At 52.6% G+C, this 26,119-nt stretch overlaps 7 protein-coding genes across 7 annotated transcripts; 2 read left to right on the top strand and 5 right to left on the bottom strand.

The window, feature by feature from the left end:
• Positions 1-896: 896 nt before the first annotated feature.
• Positions 897-2,707, bottom strand: SPBR_00419 (uncharacterized protein; the record flags this gene model as incomplete). Its single annotated transcript, XM_040758738.1, has 2 exons — positions 897-2,258; positions 2,339-2,707. The coding sequence occupies 2 exons, from the start codon at positions 2,705-2,707 to the stop codon at positions 897-899; spliced, it is 1,731 nt and encodes a 576-aa protein (XP_040618675.1).
• Positions 2,708-4,146: 1,439 nt separating this feature from the next.
• On the bottom strand, positions 4,147-4,962 carry SPBR_00941 (GTP-binding protein SAR1; the record flags this gene model as incomplete). The annotated part of the gene is made up of 4 exons (XM_040759260.1): positions 4,147-4,502; positions 4,556-4,621; positions 4,724-4,763; positions 4,843-4,962. 4 exons carry the CDS (start codon positions 4,960-4,962, stop codon positions 4,147-4,149), a joined length of 582 nt encoding a protein of 193 aa, XP_040618674.1.
• Positions 4,963-6,899: 1,937 nt separating this feature from the next.
• Positions 6,900-9,467, bottom strand: SPBR_00213 (uncharacterized protein; the record flags this gene model as incomplete). Its single annotated transcript, XM_040758532.1, has 1 exon — positions 6,900-9,467. The coding sequence occupies one exon, from the start codon at positions 9,465-9,467 to the stop codon at positions 6,900-6,902; it is 2,568 nt and encodes an 855-aa protein (XP_040618673.1).
• Positions 9,468-17,752: 8,285 nt separating this feature from the next.
• On the top strand, positions 17,753-18,661 carry SPBR_00907 (F-type H+-transporting ATPase subunit delta; the record flags this gene model as incomplete). The annotated part of the gene is made up of 4 exons (XM_040759226.1): positions 17,753-17,812; positions 17,954-17,983; positions 18,170-18,323; positions 18,450-18,661. The coding sequence occupies 4 exons, from the start codon at positions 17,753-17,755 to the stop codon at positions 18,659-18,661; spliced, it is 456 nt and encodes a 151-aa protein (XP_040618672.1).
• Positions 18,662-19,988: 1,327 nt separating this feature from the next.
• SPBR_00972 (isochorismatase domain-containing protein) lies at positions 19,989-20,744 on the top strand (the record flags this gene model as incomplete). The annotated part of the gene is made up of 2 exons (XM_040759291.1): positions 19,989-20,086; positions 20,192-20,744. The coding sequence occupies 2 exons, from the start codon at positions 19,989-19,991 to the stop codon at positions 20,742-20,744; spliced, it is 651 nt and encodes a 216-aa protein (XP_040618671.1).
• Positions 20,745-21,296: 552 nt separating this feature from the next.
• SPBR_00524 (uncharacterized protein) lies at positions 21,297-22,853 on the bottom strand (the record flags this gene model as incomplete). The annotated part of the gene is made up of 1 exon (XM_040758843.1): positions 21,297-22,853. The coding sequence occupies one exon, from the start codon at positions 22,851-22,853 to the stop codon at positions 21,297-21,299; it is 1,557 nt and encodes a 518-aa protein (XP_040618670.1).
• Positions 22,854-25,245: 2,392 nt separating this feature from the next.
• On the bottom strand, positions 25,246-26,046 carry SPBR_00952 (uncharacterized protein; the record flags this gene model as incomplete). The annotated part of the gene is made up of 1 exon (XM_040759271.1): positions 25,246-26,046. One exon carries the CDS (start codon positions 26,044-26,046, stop codon positions 25,246-25,248), a length of 801 nt encoding a protein of 266 aa, XP_040618669.1.
• Positions 26,047-26,119: the final 73 nt, after the last annotated feature.

Below are 26,119 nucleotides of genomic sequence, written 5' to 3'. Positions count from 1 at the left end.
GAGATAGTCCCAGGAGGGAGAAAGACGAGCACCGCGAATTAGGGAGGTGATGGCGCGTGTGCGATAGGGGGGAGGAAGGAGACGCTTTCCAAAAAGACACGGCAGCAATTAAAAAAAGAAATAGTGGGCCAGATTGCGAATACTGTCGAAGAGAGACGCTACACGCCAAATATGCAATAAAGCGATCGGCTGGTGGGAGCAACGAAGATAAACAAGTGGACCAGCCACATGTTGCCCCTTTAAGTACGAATTCTGTAAAATGCTGTCCATTCGGACGTGAGCAGGGCTAATGTACCTGCCAAAGGGGCGCACAGGAAAGAAAAGCCAGCCAACAATATGGAGATGTGTACAGAATACCGATACTCGAGACAAAGAATAGACTTGAGAAGTTGAGGTGAACTGTGCTCTGGATGAAGATCTCCACAAGAAAAAAGCAGAAGAAGACGGAACCCCCTGTAAGACTTTTATTAAGACGCTAGCAACAACTGTTTGGAGGGCCCTTTTAGCGGACTCTTTGCTGATCGACATCATTCTGAAACGTAGCGCAGGCTCACGCTAGCGCACAAGCTACAGGCTATCGGTGACAATGATACTTGGGACGAGAGCTTTCAAGAATCTGGTCACATATCAACAAGACACAAAGTATCTCAAAGTATCCTGAAAAGCACTACTTTTCATTTGACGACGCCGTGTATAGTCAGAAGAGGCGGGCTGAGTGAGAAAGACGCAAGACACTAGCCATGTCATGTTACAGGGAGACGACAATGACGACAATGATGCCGTACGCAAAACAGAACGTTTAATCGTGTCGCTGTGCGCACCGATGGTATATCTATACGCAGGTCCTCTCGACGCACCTCGGCTAGTTACAGTACCTGGAGCAGAGCCTCGGAGCATTAACTACCAATGTCTAGCATCTCCTCATCCTGGTCCTCTTTCTTGTCGCTGACTGTTGGCTCCTCTTCCCCAATTGCTACTGAGCTGGTCGCACCAGCTGCCGATGTTGGTAGTTCTGCAGTCGTAGTCGTAAGCAATTCCGACGCCGCTGGTCCTGATAACGTTGGTACAGCTGTCGACGCCGATGCTGTCGTGGGAGGAGCTGCAGACGCAGCAGCAGCAGCAGAAGAAACAGCCGCCGCGTCAGGTGACAAAGGAAAGTTCAGGTGCTTCCAGTCCTCAATCTCCTCTGTCACCGAGCGCATACGGTCGCGGATGCTCTCAATGGCATAGCTGCCGAGAGGCAGCCGCAGCGGCGGGAACGAGCAGTGAGCCAGCTGCCACACAAGCTCTGCACACTGCACCACGCTCGCAGGTTGGCGGTCACCCAGCCACTGCACCATGCGTGTCGCATGCAGCGACGGCGCAGACGGGTTGGCGTAGGTCTCGCTGGGCGGTTTGATGAGAAAGTGACCCCAGGTGGGCAGTGGGTTGGTGTTGTCGCCCCGGTTGCCGCTGCTTCGACCCAGTGCGCTGTTGCCTGTACCGCCTGCCCCGTCGCCTGGCAGTTCGCTCGCATCCAGATGGCGGTCGTCGCGCCGCATCAGACCCGGCTCCACCAGGGTCGCCTTGATGTTAAAGGCATCCACCTCGTACAGCATCGCCTCGATGAGCCCCTCGACCGCATACTTGGTCGCGCAGTAAGGACCCAGCCCAGGTACACCCAGTGCGCCCGCCGTCGAGCTGAATATGAGGTAGCGGCCGCCACCACCAGCGAGACTGTAATTCTGTTGTGACATCCCCTGTTGCTGCTGCTGGACCTGCTGCTGATGCAACAGCAGCTCCTGTTGTCGCCGCAAGATGGGCAACGTCGCCTGCAGGATGTACAGGGTGCCCATGAAGTTGGTTTCGAATTGGTTGCGCAGCTCGTGCTCGTCCTGGTCTTCGCACGCACCCACCACGCCGTATCCAGAGCAGTTGGCGACGATGTCGATGCGCCCGAAATGGGCCAGCGTGCGCTGGACAACCCGCTCCACGGATTCGCGCGCGCGCACGTCGCACAGCGTGCCGAGACAGCGCATCTTCTTCTTTGCCGCTGCGCCGCCCGGCGCTGGTGAAAACAAAGACGGTGACGGTGATGCCGTCAAAGGCTCTGGTGATGGACCATCGCCATCTGGACCGTGCTCCGCTTCCGAGGCTGCCAAGGCCTGCATGGCTGCCATGGACGTCTCGTGTATGCGGCCGACTGTCGTCACGTAGTCGCCGTGTGCAAGCGCCGCTTTGACGAGCGAGCGGCCCATGTGCCCTGTGCCTCCAAAGACCTTTGATATGTTAGCAAAATGTCCATACGGCGATACGGCGCGAATGGTCCGACACGGTGACGGAGGTCGACAAAACATACAATCCACACCAATGGCTTAGTCGGCGTGTCAGGCGAGGGCGGGTCGCAGCTGGCCGGCAGACGCACACGGTGTTTGCTGCTGGAGGCGGCAAAGCCCGCAACGTTTGTCGCGGCTGCGCTGCCGGGGTCGCCGCTCTCGCCCCTGCCTCCTGCTCCTGCCGCAGCATCAGTTCCGGCACCGGTTCCGGGTGCTCCGCCGACGCGCGCCCCTGCCGGTGCTGCTGTGCTTGTCGCACTACTCGGCGGACTGAGGTCTCTGTGTCCAGGCTCGTCTGACAAGCCCTGCAAGGTTGAGCCCAGCGTTGTCATCCCCGGCACCGTCGCCCCCAAGAACGCCTCGTCCAGCAACCCGTCGTAATTGATGTCCATGATCTTCATTGACGACGGGGAAAGATGGCAGCGCCGACGCGCGTCCGATCAAAACGCCTGGTCAGGCGCTTAAACGTCGTGATCCGGTTTCCAAAAACACGAAGCAGGAGTAGCAGACTGGCAATGGAGGTCAAAAGACAAAGCCAGGGTCCAAGAAAGACACGCGCGAAGAATGCAAAGGGGTATTAAAGGAGAACTGTAAATCTCGAAAACACAAAGGTTCTAAGAAACAAAGGGACGTCGTCGACGGTGTAATCCTGGCCAAGCAGTAATAATAGCTTTAGGCCAATTGCGGAGTGTGGAGGAGGGGCTCTCGATGGGAAGGAGCCTTGGCTTACATTCGTAGATCTTCCTTTTTCAGTTCTTTGGTTGCAAGGTGTTCCCTTCGCCTGACAAAATAAGGTGCATTAATGAAGGGTTATGAATATTCAGGCACGACCAGTGAAGTACTTTAACTCTCATCCGGAGTTATAATGCGAAACGAGTTGTTCAATTATTGGAAGTTGAGATAATGCATGGTTTTGACAGTGCGTGCCCCTTCGGTGTGAAAATGATCAGTGATACATTGGAATTGGCTTGACCAAAAATGGCAATGGCATTTACGAAAGAAAAGAGGCACGCAATATGAAATGGATGTATTCATTGTATGTTGAAGACTGGAAGAGAGATAAACCGACGACAACAGTGGAACCCCACGTTGCAACTGCCGATGGTCGGCTCCGGAACTTTTCCATTGCCGTGATTTTTTGGCCTTGAGATGCGAACTTTTTACCAAGACGGCTCCACGCAGGTTTCTACAGTTGTCTACAAACGCCCACAGGCGGCTCCGTGTCACCGAGGAAAGAAAGTGGCCCTTCTCCGACTCCGCATATGTTCATTGCGGCAAAGGATCCATGGCCGTTCGGCAGGAATCGAATAGATTTGGATATCTCAGCATGCAACACGTGATCACCTGAACCGCGAATGTCATGAATCGGAATCAACCAGCAAGTTATACCCCAACAATGTGGTTGAGAGAAGAAAAGTGCACCGTGAAAGACTTGTTCTTTAATGTGTTTTTATTGTGTTTCATCCTGAGTATTGCTTCTGGCTTGGGCAAGCGCCCCTTCCAACGACTGTACGTAAAAGTAAAAAGACATCAATTTCCCTTCCAACACCTGCATTCTACTTTGCTCTCTTTGTCCCTCTCCGTCTCTCCCCGTCTCTCTTCTCTGCCTAACTCCTCGGTCTTCCCGTTCCGCTCTCCTTCCGTCCCCCTGCAACACACGAGAGACAACTCTGTAAACGAAAAAATTACACAGTGCTACATCGTTTCAAGAAATACGAAGCCCTGTCCATCGGAGATGGACAGGGCGTTCGGTAGTGGATGGACATAAATAGGGCGGTCGTATGTGTATGTGGATGCGTGCGCGAGGCGATGGGTATGAAAGAAAGGTCGTTTAGACGTAGTTCGAGAGCCACCGGATACCGTCGCCATAGCCTTGCCGCATCACAACAGAGCACATAAACACCTCAATGGGGCGAATGCCCTCCAGTGGGATCTTGCCCTTGCCCGTGGTCTGGTAGACGCCCAGTTGGTGGCGCAGCTCGTCTTCGGAGACGGCGTCTGGGTGGTCAATCTTGTTGCCGAGGATGACAAAGGGCACCTTGGCGAGCTCCTCCATGGCGAGGAGCGCATCGAGCTCGGCCTTGGCCTCGGGGAATCGCTCGTGGTCCTTGGCGTCGACGAGGAAGACGATGCCGTTGACTTCGGGGAAGTAGTCCTTCCACAGGCGGCGTGCTACGGCCCAGGTTACTATGCAACACAACAACAGAATGTGGAATGCGACAGAAAACGAAACAACTCACCCTGTTGGTGGCCGCCTAGATCAAACGTGGTGAAACGGACGTTGCCAATGGCAAGCTCCTCAGATGCTGTAGAGGTTTCCGAATGTTAGTTCCAGCTCATTCCATTCGGTGCGATGGGTTCGAGCAGCCCGTTCTCAACCGGTGAGACGGGTGGGGGGAGGAACCAACTGGGATGGAGCGTCGGCTGCAGGATGGCAACACGGTCGTTCTAGAAACAAGAGAGCAGTTAGTCAACCCGTCCGAGCCATCGAAAGCGATTGCAGAGCCAAGGCATCTCGTGTCCTCACCTTTAGCATGTGCAGAAGTGTCGTCTTGCCGGCGTTGTCGAGACCCAGGAACAGCAGCTTCGCGTGCTTGTTCAGCAGGCCGAGCGAGGACAGAACGTCCCAGACTAGAGGCATCCCCATGTCAGCATTCTTGATCCCTTGCTCTTATCTGCTCTCCTCAGAATCGGCTCCCTTCCTCTTCGAGATGGAGACGGAATCCGGTCCGGTCGTGCGACTGCTATAGGTCTTGGCCCGTCTTCCTTGCCAGAAGGTAGGCGCAACAGCAATCCTCTCTCATCGGCATGAACATACACCAGTTAATCATCCACATGGCGACGGTTGGTGGGTGAGTTGTGCGGTGTGGTGTGTGTAGGGGACGATGCGAAGTCGGTCCGGATCAGGTCTTCAGTCGACTGGTGAGACAGGGACGGGAAAAGACGTCGAGGTAAAGAGATGCACGTTTCGCTCGTTGTTCGTCGTTGGTTCGTTTCCTGCCAGAATACGGGGAAGGGCGTTACGCAGGCTTGATGGGGTTGCTTCGAGGCGGAGGAGGTAAAAAGGGAGGTTTGAGTTCAAAGTTGCGAAGTGGCACGCACAGGAGAAAAATAAATGGGGAAGGTGAACGTTCAGTGGGCCTGGCCTGGATAAGGGGACCCAGGTTCCGGTTAGGGGAGAAGCAACGGGGTTACAGGGCATCCAGAGGCAGCTAAATAGGTGTATTAAAAAGAGGACAGATTATTCGTCCAGGCAATCAGACTAATGTTTACAGCTGCAAAATATTTTTACATCCTGTTAAAATAAGCCAGGCGAGAAACTGTATCAAACGGAATCTTTCAAGGATATATTATGCAAAAAAAGCCAGCAAAAGCTGACCACGAGGCAACTCTGACAAACGTCGGAATACACGTCTTAGAAATTCGTTAGCCACAGCACTGGTGTAATCGACTGCGAGAATGCATCTTTTGGACTGGTCCAATTGCGCTACGACTAGCACGTGACATGCCTTGCTTTTCAGGCCACGGCGCACGCCTTTGCCCTTGGCTGTGTTTGGTCATCAGTGATACCAGCTTTCCCTTGCTGAATCCACTATGAGGGAGCTAGTCCCAGCCCCAATGCACACAACAGGATACACTAAACAGCCTCGCGTCTTGCCGTCCCTCTGCCTGGTTGGCAATAGCCTCAGTCCAGCCAGGACTTGCGGAATTTGGCCTTATAGGCATCAACATTCTCACTACAACCGAAGAGGACAGCACATTTAATAATAAGAAACGGTAGAAAAAGATGAGTCATTTGTCATTTATCAGTTCGTCTTCAAGATATTCTAGCAACAAAAGTAAATGGGTATCCTTTCAATGACAAGTAGCCCCAGGGAAACGCGTAAAAGAGAAAGCAGTAGCCTCGTTAAGTATAAAAAGCGACCACGAAATTCGCATGAATATGTAAAGGAAGTAAAAAGAAACTGGAGAATAATGGTAACGAGAGTCTGCAGGCAGAGGACAGGTCCACGTAAGCCTTGCGTGTTTTGTATGTACAGTTTTGAGACCCCATTCCACGCTCTTGCCGTAGTAAATATATGATAAAAAAAGTGTGTATGTGCCTAACAAAAAAGGGTAAGGTAGAAAAGAAAGTAAAAGATAGACAAGCTTAAAGCTTGTCACTCAAGAAGGAAGATAGGAATAAAAATATAAAAAAAGGATTGTCAAACAAGCTCGCCAAAACAAGGCAGAGGAGCGTGACAAAATAAGAGAAAGAAGAAGTGAAAAATAAAAAGAAACAATAATAGGAGCAAACAAAACACACTGAAAATGCACGAGTGAACCGAGCCACCAACAAATGCGTTGCAAGGTTAAGAAACAGCCTCCCAGATGTAAATGCTTTGAAACAAAGGGAAAGCAAAAGGAAAACGAGAGAGGAAAACATCGAATGCTATTAAAATCAAAGAAGCCCTTTCCCATGACTAACAAATGTCTGAGCGTTGTGCAGGCAACGTGCGGGTATTGAGGTTAGGAAAAAAAATCAAAATGCGCCGGATCCCAGTCGTCATTTGTTTGTTTTGTGTCGGTGTCGTAGGCATGGTTTTAGACGGAAAGAACGTAGTTCGCCGGGCGAATCTTTCCGGCCATGAGAAGCCCAACTTCTCTCATGCGCTCGGCGCCCTCGCCGCGCTGTGTGCGCCGCTCGGGAACCTGGCCCTTACGCGCCCGGTTGCAGTACTTTTGCTGAAACTTTTCGCGGCGTCTCTGGCGCTTCTGCTCGAGCCCCTTGACAATGTCAATGGCACCACGAACGTGTCTAGGTTGTTTGGCACCGGCAAGGCTGTTGGCCTTGGGACGGCGGTAGGGTTTGGCAGCAGGCTGTTGCTGCTGCTGCAGCTGGTGCTGCTGCGCTTGGGCAGCAGTCGCCAGTTGGTGACGGAAAATAGCCGAAGGTCTGGGAAGAGACTTGGTGTGTGTCATGCCAGGATGGAACGCGAGCGGTTGGAACATGGGCCGACCACGGTCGGCGGGCAAGTCCACGGGAGAAGCCGGCGGCGAGATGGCATGGATGTGCGACGAAGCGACAATGATCGGCACAGGCATGGGTGAAGGAATGGCCTTGGGCGCAGGCGACTTGAGGCGACGCGTGGGCGAGTGGCGGTCGAACAGGCGGCGGGGCGCAGGCGAGCGGCCGCGAGTCTTGGGCGGCGGAGGCGAGCGGCACCGTCTGGGCGACACAGTCTTCTTCTTCTGGCGCGTGTCGGCCCGTTTGTCGGTCTGGTCGTGGTGCAGGTCTTCCATCTCCCAGAAGCGATCATCGGCGCTTCCGTGTGCCTGTTGCTGCTGTTGAGCACGGTTCTTGTAATTGACTGGCTCATCGTCGCTGTTGTCCTCAGGATCCGATGTGGGGAAGCTGGGGTCAATGTCTTGTGGAATAACGTGCGTCTTGCCGCGCTTGCGAGCCGCAATGTGCGACTGGTAAGCCTCCTCCAACGGGCGGTCCTCGTCGAAAGTACCGCAGACGAAGTCAGTGCTGTCCGGAAGCTCAGGCGTGCCACCGCGGCGGATATTGTTGACAAGCTCGCGGTTCTTAGGCCGATCCTGGCGCATGGCGCGACCAGCAACGAAAACAGACGAGTCCGAGTGCTCATCAACCGACAGGCGGCGGAAGATAGGCGAGCCACCCTGGTGGAGCGTGGAGTGGTCGTTGTCAAAGTTGTGCTCGCGACGCTGACGGCTGGGCTGGTTAACAGCCCAGAGAACCAGGCCATCGTCCTCGTCATCGGACGAGGCGAAACCAGTCTCGTTGTCGGTATTGTAGCCGTCTGAAGCACCTGAGCTGTAACCTGCGAAACGCTCGTCGCCAAGGTAATCATTGTCGCCCTCAACAGTGTCGTTCTCGTCGTCCTCGTCGTTGTCAGCATTATCATCGTCCTCATCGTCCTCATCGTCATCCTCGTCGTCATCGGCAACATCGTTTTCCTCATCGTTCTCCTCGTCGTTTTCCTCTTGCTCAGCCTCCTCCTCGGCCTCCTTGCCCAGCAAACGAATTGCCAGCTCCTTCTTCAGAGTATCGTTAATGGTGAGTCTCTGCAGAACGGTAGCCTTGTCACGGCGGATCCAGTCATCCTCCATCGGCAAATCGCTGGCAAATTCGTGGAAACGAGAGGATTCCTCGTTCAAAGCTCCGGGCTCCGCGTTATAGTACTTCTTGTTGCGGGTGGCAATGGGACTGTGTGAGGCCTGGCGTGAGGCAGAAGCGCGGGTCACAGAGCGAGGCGAGCGGTTGGCCGAGTCACGGCGAGGCAGGTGCTTGCGGATGGACGTGGGTGACTTGGGTGCCGGCGCAGGCGAGGGATGTCTGGCCGCCAAGAGCTTGCGGTTCTCAGGGGCATCAAGCTTGAGCGTGGACATCTGCGGCCTGTGCGAGTCGGCCGACGGGCGAACGGGGCAAGCGAAACGAATGCACGAACGCTTGGGCTGCTCGACTGCTTTGGGAAGCTCAGTCACCTCGGTAGGCTGCGCCAGCTGAGCATAAGCCGCCTTGGGTGTGTCGTCCGGTCCGGGCGTCTTGGTGATCGGCGCAGGAGGGGACGTTGGCTTGGCGGCTTGACTAGGCTTCACAGCACCGCAGGCAAATGAGATGCACCGCTTTCTTGGTGCAGCCTGGGCCGAGGCATCAGTAGTATTGGCGTTCTCGGGCTTGGTGTCCTTGGAAGAAGCGTGGGCGGCCGGCTTGGGCGTGGTGTCCACAGACGGGGCCGAGTCCTTGGTGTCGCGAATCTCTCCGTTGGCCGGAGCGAAGCCAACTTTGACAATGCGCGGACTAGGTGAGGTAGTCCGGGGCGGCGTAGTAATGCCAGTGTCGCTGGTAAAGCCGGCAGTCGAGGCCAGGCTAGTGTTGCTGGTGATAGATCGTCTGCGCCGGGGGTACAGGCCAGAGGCAGTGGCGTGGTCGGCCGCCTCATCCTCAGACTGGCTCTGGAGAGCACGTGTCAAAAGAGACTCGATCCGTTCTCTTGGGCGATAGACGGACGTCTTCTCAAAGGTGTGAATCATGGGTGCGGCCTGTTGTGTCTGGTCTGGCGGCTCGTCGGCGTCGGCAGCAGCGTCATCCTCCACGGCGTTGGCCGCATGGGCTGTCCATGCCAGGACGTTGGACGTCGCCATGTCTTGTCTTGTGGAATACGGCATATTGAATGTGTAATAAGTGAGAAGGTTGAAGAGTGAGAAGGGGGAAAAGAAAAGGGGGTGAGAGGAGGTGACGAGAGAAATGAAGAGTGAAATATAAAAGGAAGTGAATTAGAGTTCGAGATCGTGAGTAATAGGATTGTGGTTTAAAGTTCACGTTGCCAACAAGGAGGCAAGCAAGGGGGGCCTTCAAACAAGTCGATTTACGAGCTTGCTCAAAGGCTTTCCAGAAGGTCAAGAGAACACACAAAGACGATTGTGCGTCCTCTCAACAAAGCAGGAAGAGGATTGAAGTGGTCGTCCCTAGGGACCGTATTGCTATAAGCGGACGAACATCGTCAAATAAAGCCAAGGGGAAGCTGACAAGTGAGGTGAGAGAGAGAAGGAGTGGCGGGGCGGTATTTGGGAGCAGATCCCAAAAGATGTGTTCTCCAACCAGTTGATGTCGTCGGGACAGGTGAGTAACACGGTGAGAGGCGACCAGGTGTGATATTGGTGTCGATCCGCGCTCAAAAGATCTGTGTTCGAAGCTGGTGGCTGTGTTGATTCGTATTTCGAACACAAGAGAAAGAAAGAGGCGAAGAAAACCTCAATAAATAGTCCGTGTCAGACGGTTAATATTCGAAGCTCGGTATTCCAGGTTTTTAGGTTGCCTGGTGGGAATGCAGGGACTTTGGTGTGTTGTGCAGGAACAACAACAATCGAGCAGGGGACGCAACTCGGGAGAAGAGGAGCGTTTTTAAGGTGGGCGGCCACTTGGTGAGGCGAGGCGAACCGGATTAGTGAAGATGAGTTATCGACCAGGAGGTCTGTCCAAGATTGTGACCGTAGATCAGGACACAAATCTGTCGAGGTTGAAGAGTAGGAAGTGGGAAGAGGAGGGCGAAGGGGTGGGAAATCAGAAAAAGGTTCGAATGGAAACGGGAATTGATGTGTAGATATGAGATGAGCGTGGAAGTTGAGGGGGAGCGGCAGCTCTAGGAGAATAAAATATCAGGTTTTTTGGTTGACCCTGTCGTATTTTTCTGGGCCCTGGGGCGGAAGGAAAGAGCGACGTACGGGGGGCGTCGAAGTATTGAACGCTCGCTCAGCGAATGAGCGTGGTGGTGGGGCGCGCTGGAAGAACGAGGGTATCTTACGGAGAATGAAGGAACCAGTCGGTACTCGCTGAACGGTGGGACGGGGGTTGATCAATTGTCGAAAAAAGCTGCGGGGGTGTGACCTCCCCCAGCGCACTACAAGAAAGAGGGCAACAAAGAGGAAGGTGCCGGAAAGGCAGAAAACGGAAAGAAATGCGCTAAACCATGCGACGAAAATGGTAAAATGCGCCGCCGTTTGTTTTACGGAAAGATGCAGAGGGACCCAGTAATACGACTTGTAGTGCATCTCGCCTAGGAAGGGGCGAATGAGAAGGACGCTGCAACGGCAGTAGCGCGGTCGGGACAGGGTCTGCTGGTTCCTCATAATACAAGCCAATTCTCTCCTGCTAAAATTGTTACGCGGAAATATTTCCTGCTCCGTAACAGGACGCTTTCCTCACGCCAATGCCTGCGCCCCAGCCGCCTGCTCTGTAATACGCAAAGCACATGCGTTACGTGAGCAGTCTACATAAGATACTTCTCCCTCTTTCTTGAAACGACGCCGGGTTGAATCCAAAACGGCGACAAATATAGCGCGGTTCTCTGCGAAAATGAGAGGTCTTTTCTCTTCAAATGGAATTCGTGTGGGGTTGCATATGCGCTGTCTTGCCATTTTGCAATTGTACCGTATGATTACCACTTATGCCACTGTACTCCGTTGTCCATGATTTGTGGCGTTGAATACAGTGCCAGCGGCAGTGGATGTTCAATAACGCACTGTGATCATCGAGCGTGCGACATTTTACTCACTCGTTGTGGGTTTGTGGCTCCGAGAACGCTGGCAGTGCCGCTAGCTTTTGTAGGGTTGTTACATGTGCCGATGTTGGCGGACAGAACACCTCCGAGTGTATGTTGTATTTTACATCGCTAATAGCGCTAGCTTTTGGTTCTTATGACTGATTTTCTAAGCAGTCGGGGAGATGGGTTTTGTCAATTACAGCGCTGTGATCCCACCAATAGCCAGTAGCGCTGTTTACGTGTGGTTTGTTGGGGGCCAGGGCGCGCTTTCTCAGGATTTTTTTTCTTCAGTAGCAAAATTTTAACCCTTCGAAACGCTGGGCTCTTTACGGCCATCGCCACCCACAAAAAATCTTCCTCAAGGTATTGCGCCAACAGCGGCGTCGTTGGGGCTTGGGAAGAGAATAAGTAGGGAAAGAAAGAAAATATTTTCCTTCTAGGTCAGCCACCAACAGGGTCCATTGCATAAGACGATCCAGACCGGGCGAAAAGCCATGGCGACAGAGAGAGGAACCTCGACCAGCGAAATGGTCATCAAGTAGACGATTCAATATACAACGAGCGAATCAAATGTACGCCGTGAATAAACGATTCCTTACGAAAGGAAGTGGCAGACGACGGTTAGAGGGTCCCTCGTTTATTTATTTGGCTTTTTTCTGCTTTTACTTCGCTATGTCCCGTACTTTCTATGGCCGTACTTCGTTATAGTTCACCTTTCCCCTCGAGCTTCTCGTCACGCCTTTTTTATGAAGGTGTCATTTTGTATTTCTTTATTTCTTAAATACGGAGCCCGACACGCTTTCATCGCATTTCAGATCTTGGCTACTGTCGCCTTGCCTCTTCCTAGCAGCGATCTCCACAGAACGATCGCCTAAAAAAGAAAAAGAAATGGGGAACAAAACGAGTAATAGAGCAAACGAGAACAAGGAGAGGGTTCGCTCCCCTGTCGTCCGCCAGTTCTCATTCCACTTCAATAGTAACGGTGCCCTGCTCCGTGTTACAATGCCTGAATGCATATTGGGAGTTTGAAGGTCTGTCGTAAACATATGTTCTGCTCTGACTGGCCCTAGGCTGCATTTGCCCCATTTTCCGGCACCATTTTTGCTTTGCTTCTGCAGATTTGTATTTCGGCTTTTCGTTATTCAGCTACGTTTCTGCCAGTCTCCAAGAGTTCTTTCGTGGGTCTGTCATTTCAGTGTACCGTGTTGTTTTCTCGGGATTTATTTCAACGAGGAAGACGCGTTTCTCGTAAACGTGGCATAACAACACAAGACCCCATAACAATTTTTCAGTGTGCATAAAAAAGCAGTGACTCGTTCAGGAGCGTGAACATTCGAACTTGGCACATATCTCTCAGAAGTTCAAAAGCAACCACAAAAATACACAGGCGATATGAGAGCCGAGGGATCGGCATGCCCCTGCGGCCTCAGAGGCCGCGCCTGCCCGTCCCCCTGCCGAGCCTTAGACCGCTTAGAGCCTTTTGGGGATATTGGACCGAACACGCATCGCAGTCCACCACCAAAGCATGTAGCGCAATACCGTATCTTAGTTGGACATCGTGCTTTAGCTTGTGTTCCCCCGCTTGGGCCCTAAACAATAGGTCTGCTTCGTAGCCCGTATTTCGCCGTAATAACTAAGCAGTGCCGCAATTGTGCAGCAATTCTTAGCGAGCTTGGCCCTGTAGATTTAGAAGTGAGACGAGGCGCAATAGCCGACAATCACAACCCACCGTCAAACAAGAAAACCAGCCGCACGATACAAATCTTACACCAATTTCGAACCGCCCGTTGGACATAATTGCGAACTGCGCTTGGCATTGTTCTGTACCCTGATTTTGGTTTCGGGTTTGGTTTATTTTAGATTTATTTTCGAATCTGTTTCCTGCCTGACTTCTCCCTACCCTCACTCTTTGTGCCGCGGTGCTCGATATTCAAGTGTGCCCTGTCCGTTAAAATTACGGGAGACAAAAATGTCCCGTAGCGTGTGCCAGCTAAAAATACCCCTGTTTGCCAGAAAGACGACAGCCTGAAACGAAACAGCCGAACGAAGAAACAATTTCCCAAAATGAAAGGACGAAAGATGCATCTTTTTCAATTCATTTCGACATGCATGTCCCATCCGCGAGCAGGGAAAACAAAAGACAAGTAGAAGAACAAACCTGGAACCTAAGAAGAGCTGGATGTAGCCAGCATGGAATGCGAAATAATCTTGATTTTCGTTTTCCGTTTCGCGATCGTCACCAGTTTCGACGGGCACCATACAACTTGCCGTTCCGAATTCAGGATATCGTATTCAAACATAATATGAGTGAATCTGACTACGCACTCCAGCACCATTCGTATTCAACGACGGTAAAAAGGCCCTGTTGGTTTGTTACTTTATTTGGCCGTCTCACAAAAAACGTCGTCAAGCTGCTGCCACTCTCGCCTGCACTCTTTCTGACGCCATCTTCTTGTCTCGTTGATACTCAATGTCATGGCACTGGATATACAAATTCCCTTTCGTGCCCCATTGCCTTGCGCGCAAAACATAACGGTGCAGCTCCCTTAGCTTGCAGAAAGAACCAGGTAGGTAACCCGTAAAATAGACGATCAAGATTTTAAGCTAGGATATGGCACAAAAGGCACATGAGACAACTCCTCTTTTCGATTTTTGACGGGAGCGGCAAAACAGCTCTCCAACAGCCATTTCATGCTACGTGACTTGTTACTTTTTCGCTTGCAAGGTTGAACATGCGCCCATCTTGGTCGTCTTGCTCTCATTGGGTCGCTCATGCTTGCCATGGCCTCTTCGATTTTGTCCACCTGCTCCTCTGTAGTCCGTAGCCATGCGGATCTACTGCACGTTGACAAGCACCTAGATGCGTAGCGTCCATCCTTATTGCGATGGTGCTGGACGAGTGTGTTGTCTTTTGATATTGTGATTTGACCGCCACAAGCGGCGGTTTACGCAAAAGCCATACGCCATATTTGAAAACGATCAAAAAGCACACGATCAACCCGGCGTTGCTGTCGGTACCGAACATCCAGGAGAACAGTCACGGTGACTGGCAGGGAGCGTACAAATCCCGGCCTTCCGTCACAGAGGCTCTCTGGTCCAGTCGAGTGCGTCCTCTCATAGGTCTTGCCGCGCTGGGCTTCGACAAGCTGTCAACGAGTATGCTCGGTATGAACATGGGCCCGTGTTCTTGTCGTCGTCGAGCAGTTGTGGCCGGCCACCGATATTAAAACAGCACAGGCCTGTCGGGAAAAGCTGGGTCGACGCAGCACAAGATCGACGAGCATGGAGATTCCTCTTCCTTGACAATCAACAAATAATCCAAAGTTAGGTAGTGTAGACCCTGTTTGTATCGTCGCTTTAATAGTGTCGATCTACAAAAGGGCAGTGTAGAAACGTCGAAATGAAAATGGGAGGGAGCTTTTCAAATGTGTTCACCGCAATTCCTGGCACGGCCGTAGTTACTCAATTATACGAAAAGAAAGAACGGCCGAAACAGGACCGCCCATTATCCGGGTTGGAGCAACTGAGATCCGACATAGGGCAATGTGACCCTCGCGGTTGCATAATGCCTACATGATTTCCCCGCCATTGTCTTCTATTTCTCAGACACATTGAATCTTTCATTGTTGCGTGACATGAAAGGGACCGCGGTGCAGCACACATGAGCTAGCTAGGAAGAGGGGACAGCAAAAGACTGCACGCATGCCAAGCATTGAGGCTACTGGCCCGCATGAATGCATCGTCACTTTATTTACGGTCCCAACGTAATTTGTAAAATGCTCGGCACGCGTCTTGCCGTCCATACCATTTCCACGTTGTGAGATGGATGAATTATGCCGTCGTTTCAACGCGCAGTGGGCAACCAGCATCAACATCAAAGGTTGTAGTTACAGTGGTCTTGTCTGGCTTTGTGCCGAACTGGACGGTGACCCCCACGACACACAAGCACCCTCATTTCCTTATTTCTTGTCGCTTCCCTTTGCTTTCCCCTCTTTCTCTCATCAAAGCCCGCTCCGTGAAACTATCGCGTCGTCGTTATTGCAACCCCGCAGTTGCCAAAGCGAAGCAAAATGCAAACAGCTGTTTTCCTGTTTCGTGTCCGGCTTCCTCTTTTGGACCATTTGGCGCTCATGCCGCGTTTGGACGAAAGGAGGGAGAAATGGGTACAGTACAAAGGGCAGGTGCAAAGTCGTATGCACTTTCCTTTTTCCCCAGAAACCACGGCTGCCCACCAACATGACGGGCGGGCGACCCTATGATCGTAAACGCACCCAGACAATAAATAAGAAGAGGGATTCCCAAGATTCGCCCGTCTACGAATTACCTTCCCATCCTTCCCTACGACCGTAAGATTTCGAGGGCCGTTGTGTGAACAGTGCGCAACCATAAGGCAAGCCCAGCGACTGGGGGTGTGTATTCATGTTGTTGTTTCCTAAATTGGAATGTGAAATCGAAACACTCCAAAGGCGAGCACACCACGCAAGAGAAGGAACGAACGGCAATGAGCGGTTCCCTTGTCTGTTCCGTTTTGCCTCAACAGCGGTGAGCATGCACTAAAACTTAGTGCACCGTTTTTGCAAGTCGTCCGTTTCAATGGTGAGAATGGGCACTAAGCGAGTGATTCTTGTCCTTCTGTACGGAGTGCGGCATGTTTCCACAAGCATTTCATGGTCCCGAGCCTAAGCTGGTTCTGCAAAAGCTTGGCCCACTTGGCATGGGATACGAACAGAAGGATATTGAATACACGGACTAATTTACGTTGTAGGACGAAAGCATCACGAAAAGCGAACGGCGAAAGGGAGAAGTGGGCACGAGACAAAGAAGGCTGGTCCATGATGACCAAAAATATGTCTCCAAATTTGGCGGTATGGGCTTCCTCCCACGAGCACAGAGAATAAATTATAAATAATAAAATAAACGGACGAAGCGGGTATGGAAGAGTGTCTTGCGTCTTTCTAAAAAGGCAGACGACGAATTGTACGATGGCTGTGACAAGCCGTGCAGCGTAGAACAAAGGCTTGCTTTCGAAGGATCTTGGGCTTCTATTGTCCTCCCGTGATCACATGGCCAACGGAACAAGAAACCCATAGCAAAATGGCAGCTTTGGGACCGGGAGCTGCTATTGTCGTGAGAGGAAGCGAGGGACAGGGAAGAAAAGAGCAGCTCCTACAAGATAGATGCACGCGACCATTGTATCTCCCTATTCGCTTCTTCTCACCAACGTAGTTCTTTTATATGGTTTTTGTTTTCAGTTTAATAGAGTCCGAGCTACGCGGTAGCACGCACGCTTTCCCCTTTACTAGTTGATTAGCAATTTGTAGTGGGTTTCAAGCCCCTACCAAACCCCCTTTGACAAGTTTAGCCTCGTTGAAAACCTCTGCTCTCTTTTGCTCCACAACTTTGGTTGTCTTTGAGGGATTTTCGATAGGCGCCCAAGATGGTCGTCGTCGTGGGCCGCCAGAAGGGCCTGCCAGCAGGGTGGTGTAAAAAAGATTGTCGAACAATGGGTCTAGTGATCAATAATACGACTGTTGGCATACCAGAACAGAGTTCGAAAAAAAGCACGCCACCCAGACTCTTCCTGTCTAGAGCGGCGGCCCTTGTGGCATGAGCAGGAAAAAGGGTGTCGAACAAATCAGCGTATCCTACACTTTGTCGGGCCATTCGCCCAGTAGGGAAGTATGCTCGAGTGCATTGAGAAGCTGACGCAGCTCGCCCGATACAATTTGCCGGAGTGACAAACAGTGACAAACAGTGACAATTCGACTGTGCCTAAGAGATTCCATTCCGAGTGCTCCGTTTGCGCTTTGCGCAACACTGAGCACCGAAACAAACATCTCGGTTTCTCATCTTGTCTTCGTCATCCGCCCGACAAGAAACTTCCTTTTTCCTCTTGATTCCATGATGTTAAGTCGCCCGAAAACGGAGTGAGGCGCAGAGGCACTGGCGGGTGCGTTGTCATGATGAGGTCATGTTCCTCGCACAGGCTGGTTTGCCGGGCAGTTATCGCCCCTGTCTCGGAACGTAACGGACTCCACATGCGCCTAAACCACATTTCCCACTCTTGATATTGTGATATTTATTTAAGCCATTTTGAGTTGTTTTTACATCATGTGAATTATCGTGTGACATGTCAGGTGAAATTATCATGTGACCCTAATTGCCGGCTAAGCAGGGTGCGGGTAGACGGTGGATCCGGCCCCTTGGGGGGGCTCGAAGCAAAATCGGAATCTATTTTCATTTTTGGCGATGTATTTTGCTCCCGTCCTCCGAAAGCTGCAACCGACACGCATCCACGCCGCCTCCCAGAAACCCAATTGATCGGTTTCTCTCTCGCTCTCACACCTGTCGCCATCGCCAAACCTTCGTTTTCTCGCCCCCGTCACAATGAACTCGATGCGCATTGCCCGTGCTGCGCTGCGCGCGCGCCCGACAATGGTCCCGCGGGTCGCTTTCCAGCGGAGAACCTATGCCGATGCTGTCCCCGACAAGGCAAGTCCCTCCGCCATCGATGCTTCGAACCTTACCACTGCTTCACGGAGAAGCTTGAGTGAACCGTATTGTGCTAACCGTGCTGTCGCCATGTAGATCAAGCTGAGCTTGTCTCTGCCTCACCAGGTACGCATTTAAACCGCGCAATGACCAACACGAACGAGATGGACCACGTCACATCCCCAATACGAATATATGCGTTGCTCCCCGTATACCCAATTGATTCAGACCGGACACCCTAGCCTACCGCACAGCCACGAACCGATCATTCCGACCAGCGCGGCTGCAGACGCCATACTAACATACAAATAGACCATCTACAAGTCGCAGGACGTCGTGCAGGTCAACATCCCCGCCGAGTCCGGTGAGATGGGTGTCCTGGCCAACCACGTTCCGTCGATTGAGCAGCTGAAGCCTGGCCTGATCGAGGTCGTTGAGGAGAGCGGTGGCAACAAGCAGTTCTTCCGTGAGTCTGCCCTCTGGAGGTTGTGACCGAGTTCGGCTGGCGCCGGCCAGCTACCGGCTACGGGATGTCGAACCGGTCGCCACAATACAAAAATTCGACCCAGCTAACCTTCTTTCCCCTCCACAGTGTCCGGCGGCTTCGCCATCGTCCAGCCCAACTCCGTCCTGAGCATCAACGCCGTCGAGGGCTACCCCATTGAGGACTTCAGCGCGGAGGCTGTCAAGTCGCAGCTGGCCGAGGCGCAGAAGATTGCCAACGGCTCCGGTAGCGAGCAGGACATTGCCGAGGCCAAGATCGAGGTTGAGGTCCTCGAGTCGATCCAGGCGGCCCTGAAATAGAAGACGACGTCTCCATGATCCTTTACCCACTCTTCCAAACCTCACACACCCACCCTCCTACTTTTCCGTCCTCCGCCCCCTCTTTATCCATGCCCCCTGTTACTTTTCTTTCAGCCTACTATCTTCCTCTTACCAGGTATCCCATACACTAAGTTGAGAGAGAGCAGAAGCAGAACATAAAGGACATTTAGTGTAGAAATATTCGTGCATCATGTTTTGATTTTTCATAAACCCTGCATACATGCACAAAGCCTATTTTTCAAAAATATAAAAATTTATGCAAAAGAATACAACATCTGGTGCTCTCTACGGACCGTGGCCATTGTCAGCTTTGGTTGCCCTCCTTGTGCTGCCATTGATCGGAGCGCTCAAATTTGCTCGGAACCGTGTCCTTGGCTGTGTTCAACCGTGACGCGCAGGGTGCGACACACCCGAATACCCATGACCAGTATTACATCTCAGCTTACATGTTGCTGTATCATCATGCACAAGGCTACAGTGTTCAGGAACACAACGCGACCGGCATGCCCGATTTAGATGAGTTACGGCCACACCCCAACATTCTTAACGGCAGTGAGTTCTGGTCGAGAGCATTCGTATAATGTGCACTTTGCGAAGTCCGGTGGCGACCAGACACTCGGGGTAATATGTAAACACAGTTCTGGTTAAGGACCCTGGGCTCGTTGTGTCAGGATCGTGTCGTAAAGGTAATATTTATTTTTATATAATATTATTGTGTATACCAGCTTGGTTTACTTTCCATGCAACTCCGATACTTGACAAAATAACACAAAAAATGCACGCGTGTGCCAGAAAATCATTGAAAACAAATACAATATTATAACACTCGCAAGAGGAAAGATTGCCGAAAGAAGAAAATACAACCAACCACCCAAGCCCACACAATCGGAACTGAAGAGCTCCGGGAGCCTTTGAGGGGGCTATTGCCGAAGCTATGGACCATAGAGGTATGGGTGACGAAGAAGCAGCCCTTGTGCCTAGGCTACCCCACACAGCTTGCTGGCTGGCCTCCCCGCAGTACGGAAGCCGTCAATTGACAGCGGCCGACGACGTATTATTAGCCGGACACATGGAAATCGGCCACCGCACAACTTGACTCCCGCCATCGTAGCCTCTCAGTTTCTTTCCTATACTTTTCATGTCTCTGTCGCCGCTCTCTCTTGCCCTTCCCAAGCGAGTCGCTGTAGCCACCGGCCCTGTCATATCCCGCCTTCCTTTTCTCGCCCCTCAGACTTATAGCCGCTCACCGTACCGGCCGCCTCTCCCTCGTCCGAACTTCCGCTTCCACAGCAGTACACCCCCAACCATGGCTTCTGCCGCGACCCTCCGTGTGCCCAACTCGGCTGTCTTTGTCTGTGACATCCAGGAGAAGTTCCGCAATGCCATTCACGAGTTTGACAAAGTGTATGTCCCGTCCTCCCTCTCCATAATCCAAGTGCTCCTCGGCATCTGTCGGTGTTTAGTTTTTTTATTTTATTTTTTTAATTTAATTCTCTAACTTTCCGCAAGAGTCCTCACCTCCCGTAAGGTGCTCCGTGCCGCCGCCATCCTCGACATCCCGGTCGTCGTGACCACCCAGAACCGTGCCCGGCTTGGCGACACTGTCCCCGAGCTGTCGTCCTTGTACTCCACGTCGACGGACGCGGCCGACGCCACAAAGGCCAAGCTGCTCGTCGATGCCGATAAGACGCTCTTTAGTATGTGGACACCCGAAGTCAAGGCCGCATTTGCGTCCGGCCCTGCGTCCTCGTTGTCGTCCGTCGTCATCGTCGGCATCGAGTCCCATATCTGCGTCACGCAGACCGCCCTGGACCTGCTGGCCGCGGGCTATCGCGTATTCGTGCTCGCGGATGGTGTGTCGTCGTGCAACCGCGAAGAGGTGCCGATTGCGCTGGCGCGGCTGCGGACGGCGGGTGCGACGGTGACGACATCGGAGAGCTGGATGTATGAGACTATGGGCGACGCGGGCATCCCGGCGTTCCGCAACATCGTCAGCCTTGTCAAGGACACGAGCGCCGACACCAAGACAGCATTGTCATCGTTGCTGTCGGCCAAGATCTAGATGGAGCTTGGTGTGGTTGTTTTGGTAACAGGTCTTTGTGATGACTTACCGAGCATGTTGTACATATACTTTTATTTTTTTAAAAAAATTAACCCACTGCTGATAAAATGTATTTACGACTGATTCCTCCACGTTACTTTTTTATATAATAATTATATTTTTATGGTGTTTTTGGCTTCGAATTCAATGACATTGAATCGGTATTTTACTTTTTCTTGACAGCCGCAGCCTACTCACGCACCTGGAGCCATTTGGGACATTGGCCTGCAGTCACACGTTGCCTGGGACCTAATCCATACACTCGAAAACATACATCTTTTCCCGCTGCCATAAGCCACGTCCCCAAATCGTCCTCCAGTAGCACTGTAGTGATATCCCGGCAGTTTGCATAAATCCGGTTCAGGGGGGTCCGGGTTGAGGAAGCCCAAAACAAAATAAACGCCAAGCGAGCAAAAGGTGCTGGCTGCTGGTAACTAATTAAGTGGCAATGAATGTTCAGAATTTCGGCACAAAGAAAGCGCGTAATCGTCAAACTCGTGCCCCCGGCTTCGCTCACTCGGCTGAAGAAGGTTGCGGCCTGGACGATTTCATCCATGCAAATGCAGAGGCGCCGCCAACAGGGTTGGACGTCCGAGGCGCCGAAGAAGTGTTGTTCCGGAGCTCCAGCGCGGCAAGGCCTTGCTGGGCCTTGTTTTCTTTCCCATGCCCAGCGTTGTGCGCGGCCGCATTGCTACTGCTGATGCTGCGCTTGGATTCCCACCGAATCACATTTGAGGGCGTCGCGCTGCCTCCCGTCGTGGTGCCGCCACCGTTTCCCACACTGGCCGCATTGTTGCCCCCGCCACTTCCGCTGCCGCCCTCATTTGCAGAGACGGCCGTGCCAGAAGGTCCTTGGCTCTTTCGGCGATGCTCGCCGCTCGAGCGAGGGGGCGGCGGAGGCTCATACGAGGATCCGGTTCGAGCGGATGTTGAACCGTTGCCAACCTTTGGTTTGAGAACTTTCATTGTTCGGGAGCGCCCAGCCGGCTGGTACCCACTCAAAGGACCATTCTCTCGGTGCCCACCGTCGCTACCTGTAGTGGAACCACCTTGACGCCACGAGCCCCAGATGGCGCTCGCATCACGGCGACCGCCATCCGCGTTGGGACCCGCATCTTTCCCCGAGTAGTCTGAGCTGGTAGAGTTTCGAGGTACCTTTTCACCCTCGGCCCCATTCTCAGAAGCAGCACCAGAGGCTCCCTCGTGCCACTTCGCAGGCGGGATGGGATGGGCCGACGTTGGAGAGATCGCACCAGGGGTCAGGATACTGGAGTTGCCAGCAGTACCCGAAAGATTCTGAAGGCCAGGTGGTCCACGACGGAGATGTGGACCTTCCTGGTCGGCATTGTCATCTTGCTGGCCATGGAAGTGCCGTGACTCATCATCAGGTAAGCTGTCCAACTCATCGTCGTCGTATTCGTCCAGGCGGTTGTGCTCGTCGTCAGCGCCGTTGATGCTGTCACGGGACTTGGCATCGCTGGAAACAAATTCTGCAGCAGCAGCATTGAGTTTGAGCCGACCTGGAACGGCGCTGACCGTGCATAGGTTCTTAAACAGAGCGTCGTTTTCAGGCCGAACAAAGGGGACTGTCAGCTTCTCTCGCTCACTGCTGTACACGGATAGGAGGTTCCGCGAAAACAGGATGTCCGCACTGTGAGCCCGGAGGGCATCACTGCCGATGAAGATACGGATACCATTGTTATTTTCACTATCAGCAATATGTTCCGCCCCGACAACCTCAAAGTTGATTGCGAGGAAGGGGATTTGTGGAACGGGGACTGTCGATTTCGTTGCGGGAATGGCCTCTGCAAGGTATGTCTGCAGATGGATCTTGAAAGAGTTGTCGACCTCGCGATAGACAAGGTCATCTAAGCCAAGCTCCTTGACGAGGGAGAAATCGATTGTCGATTTTCGGGCGCCAGTGCAGACTGCTGCATATATTAGAGTGTTGTTGGCAAAATCCTTTGTGAGCCAGCACCGGATAATGGCCGGCACAGAACCCAACACAAAGAATACCGGTGGCGGCTCAGGCACGTCAATGGGCGAGTCGTCTTCATGGCCACCAGACATGTAGTTGGTGTCGAGGGCGATACTACTTCCCCGCCCGGAGGCCGCAGAATGTACAGAGTGCACAGAGTGGCCGGCGGAGCTGTGTCTGCCATCTGACTTGTGTGAAAGTGACCGTTCCATCATTAGGCTGCTCCCGGGTCGGAAGGGGCCGATGTCATTGAGGCTTCTGCCGCTTTGGGTCAAGTTGGCGCTTTCATCAAAGCGGACACTATTGGCCCGCGAGGCGGCGGCTGCTCTCCGAATCGGTTCATCATCAGGCTCGAGGTGTAAAGAACCTAGTGTTTGACTCTGCTCATCGAGGTCAAAATTCTCTGTGGATGGTATCCGAATAGGTCCTAAGAAGAACAGTTGTTAGCGAAAGGGGTGCGGGGATAATGGTTAAGCATATTAACACACATAAAGACGTACCGTGCTGCGGTGTTCCCACCAACGCGCTTGGGAACGGGGAGTTCGACCACGCCGACCGCATTGCCGCATCGTCCTGGTGACGCTTTTCTAGGCGCTGTATCCGTTCAATCTGGGTCGATTGGACGGCTTGCAGTTGCCTAACGTCCATCTGGACATTGTGGAACTCTTCACGGCTCACGAAAAAGTGAGTATCCATGCCCTCAGTGGCCGTGTATATGAGGGATGCGGTAGCCGTCGGTGGGAGAGAGAAAACCGCCGTAAATAACGGATAGGCGACCGACGTTTTTGCTCAAAGTCAAAATCGACGAGAGCAAGGCAGAGCGCTTTCGCCGCTTGAGCTGTTGGTTGGCGCGTTTAGCAGGGGCAGTTCGATATCCTGCGCGGAGCTTGGTTGTCGTTTTTGTGGTTTGTCGCACAAGGTTTCGTTCGTCTGTCCTTTACTCTTTGTTACCGTTAATTCGTTGTCTTCTTGGCCTTTCGAATTCGAGCTGATGTGTTTCTTTGTGTCAAGATATGTGCTGACGACACAATGAACTCCTCTACACCACAAACACGCCGCAAATCAGCCCGGAGACCGTCGCTTGCTCCTTCTCTGCTGCCCACACACGCGGCGGGCGTGTCGTTGTAGCTTATTGAATTGGGAAAGATCTGATCAAGCTGTGATATGTGCCGGGCTATGGTGTTGTCAATTTGCACGGACGCTGTCGAGGAAAGCAGGCGTTCGTGATTGCAGACCGAAGAGGCCTTCGCAGCGCTGTACCTAAATGGGAATTGCGATGTTGTGGATGTCGTACTTTGCTTTCGGATTTCAATTTCCCCGGGGTACAGTATGTAGTTTGAATGAAGAGTCTCGCAACAGCAGAGCTCGTTATCGACGCCAAAGGCTTTTAATGTCTTTAGGGACAGAGATCCGATAGAGGTAGGATAGAGTGGTTGCTAAATTGACTTTGCTGACTGGTGTGGATTCCAAAACGAACGGCCTCGATGGTCGAAGACGAGAAAGTTGTTTGGATAGTGTTTGTTTGTCCAAGTTTCTTTGTTGATTTGCAAAGAGAATGGGATGTGGGAGATATCGGACTTGGAATCTTCAGACGACGGCAGGGGCGACGTGGGACGCTGCAGCCGAAAGAGGGTGCGGACCTGCTTTAAAGGTTATTCGAAGCAAGGGCGTTGGCGCTGGTCTGCCGGCTGGAAGGATGGGGAAGGAGCTGTTGAGGCCTAGACAAGACTGAGGACGGAAGGGCGTTTTGTTCGAGAGTTCGAGAATCGGGAAAGAGCGACGAGGCAAAAAGGGGGAGAGGCAGGAGCGAGTACGAAGTAAGGTTGATATCGAACGGAGGGGAGTCGTTTTGTCTTGTAGGTGTAAGGAAAAACTGGTGAGTTGGGTGCACTGGAATGAATGTCGAAAAGACGGTTTCGTGATCGAGAGCGAAAGGGAGAGGCGATGGGAGAAATGATTTGTGTTTGGAGATGATACCGTCGACGTTGCGAAGGCGGAACTTTTTCAGGTTTCAGCGATTTTCTTAGTAAAATACCTGGGCGGCGAATGTACGGAGTAGTCATATTCACAAGGCAACTACGACCTACAGCGCATATACGATTTACTGCCACTACTAAACGACCGCGTGTTACAAGCGCCTTCTGGTTATGGAAAGCGCGAATTGTTAAGCGCGTTGCCAGGTAATAATTGGCTGCGATAAAGTGTAAGTGTAAGTGGGCGTAAGCTAAGAGCTGTCTCAGAGGCTCGCCCAAAGTGGAAAGAGTCTTCTGCCCTTATTACCGGCCATCAAAGGGCATGTCTCTCGATTCAGGGGGAAACACTTCTTGCAGTGCACTTATAAGCATTTGGCGACTCTAAGGTCTACATTAACAGTAGTCTATCCACGCGCAATTCTTTGTCGGTTGCAAGACCGCAAGACCGTATCTTGCCATTTTGAATGCCCTTTAAAGCCCTGAATGTTGTCTTGTCCGCTCTAATCTCCATCTACTTCTGCAACCAGGGAGCCTGCCGCCATTCGGGGTAGATCCAGCCCTCCACGGTTTCACGCGAGTTAGGAGGATCGATGTGTGGCCGAAGCTCCTCAAAGAAAACCCGGTATCCCTCACCGGAGAGGTGCAGTCCGTCCGACAGTAGGTTTGCCAGGTAGCCGCGCTGGCCGCCAGCCTCGTCGCCGAGCACAACGCTGCCCTTGGGATCAAAGCCCGCCGTGCGCGCAATGGCGAGGTCCATTAGTGCCTTGTTCAGGTCCACGATAGCGGTGTTAGGCACAGATTGAGCTACACGGCGTGCCGCTTCCGAATATTTTGCAGAGACGAGTGCCTGCCTTGAAGTTCTTGTTTGATTGTAGTTGATACGCTCGAACTCGTGCAGCCGGATGCCGTCGACCGGCGGAGGCGTCACTACCAAAATTTTGCCGGGCTTGTGGGCTTGGATGTTGGGATGCGTGAGGATGGCCTTGAGGTTCGCCTCGTACTCGGCCAGGTCGACGTGCTGGTTGTCCTTGTCCGCCTTCAGGGCGGCATCGTTGGCGCCGAGTAGCACGACAAGGTAAGCGATCTTGGGCGTGTACGGCGAAGGCTCAGATGGTGGCAGAGGGAAGACGCTGGGAAGCAGCTGGAGTGCTTGGGAGGTGTTGTATCCAGAGAGACCGCGGTTGACGACATCGTAGCGGCGGATGCCGTGAGCCTCGAGAGCGGATTGGAGAGAGAAGCCATCGTAAGTTTCGGCGGCGCCCTGGAGAAGAGAGTCACCGAAAAGGACGATCTGAGGATACGGAGCGGCCATGGCGAGGAATGGTGGGACGGCAGAGACTGTTAAGGACTGAGCTCGAAGCTGGTGAGAGACGACAGCAGAAAAA

This window comes from Sporothrix brasiliensis (genome assembly GCF_000820605.1).
Source record: "Sporothrix brasiliensis 5110 chromosome Unknown Cont19, whole genome shotgun sequence".
In the NCBI taxonomy this organism is placed as follows: Eukaryota; Fungi; Ascomycota; class Sordariomycetes; order Ophiostomatales; family Ophiostomataceae; genus Sporothrix; species Sporothrix brasiliensis.
The sequence above is the reverse complement of the archived record's forward strand: the minus strand, read 5'-3'. Positions and strand labels throughout refer to the sequence as shown.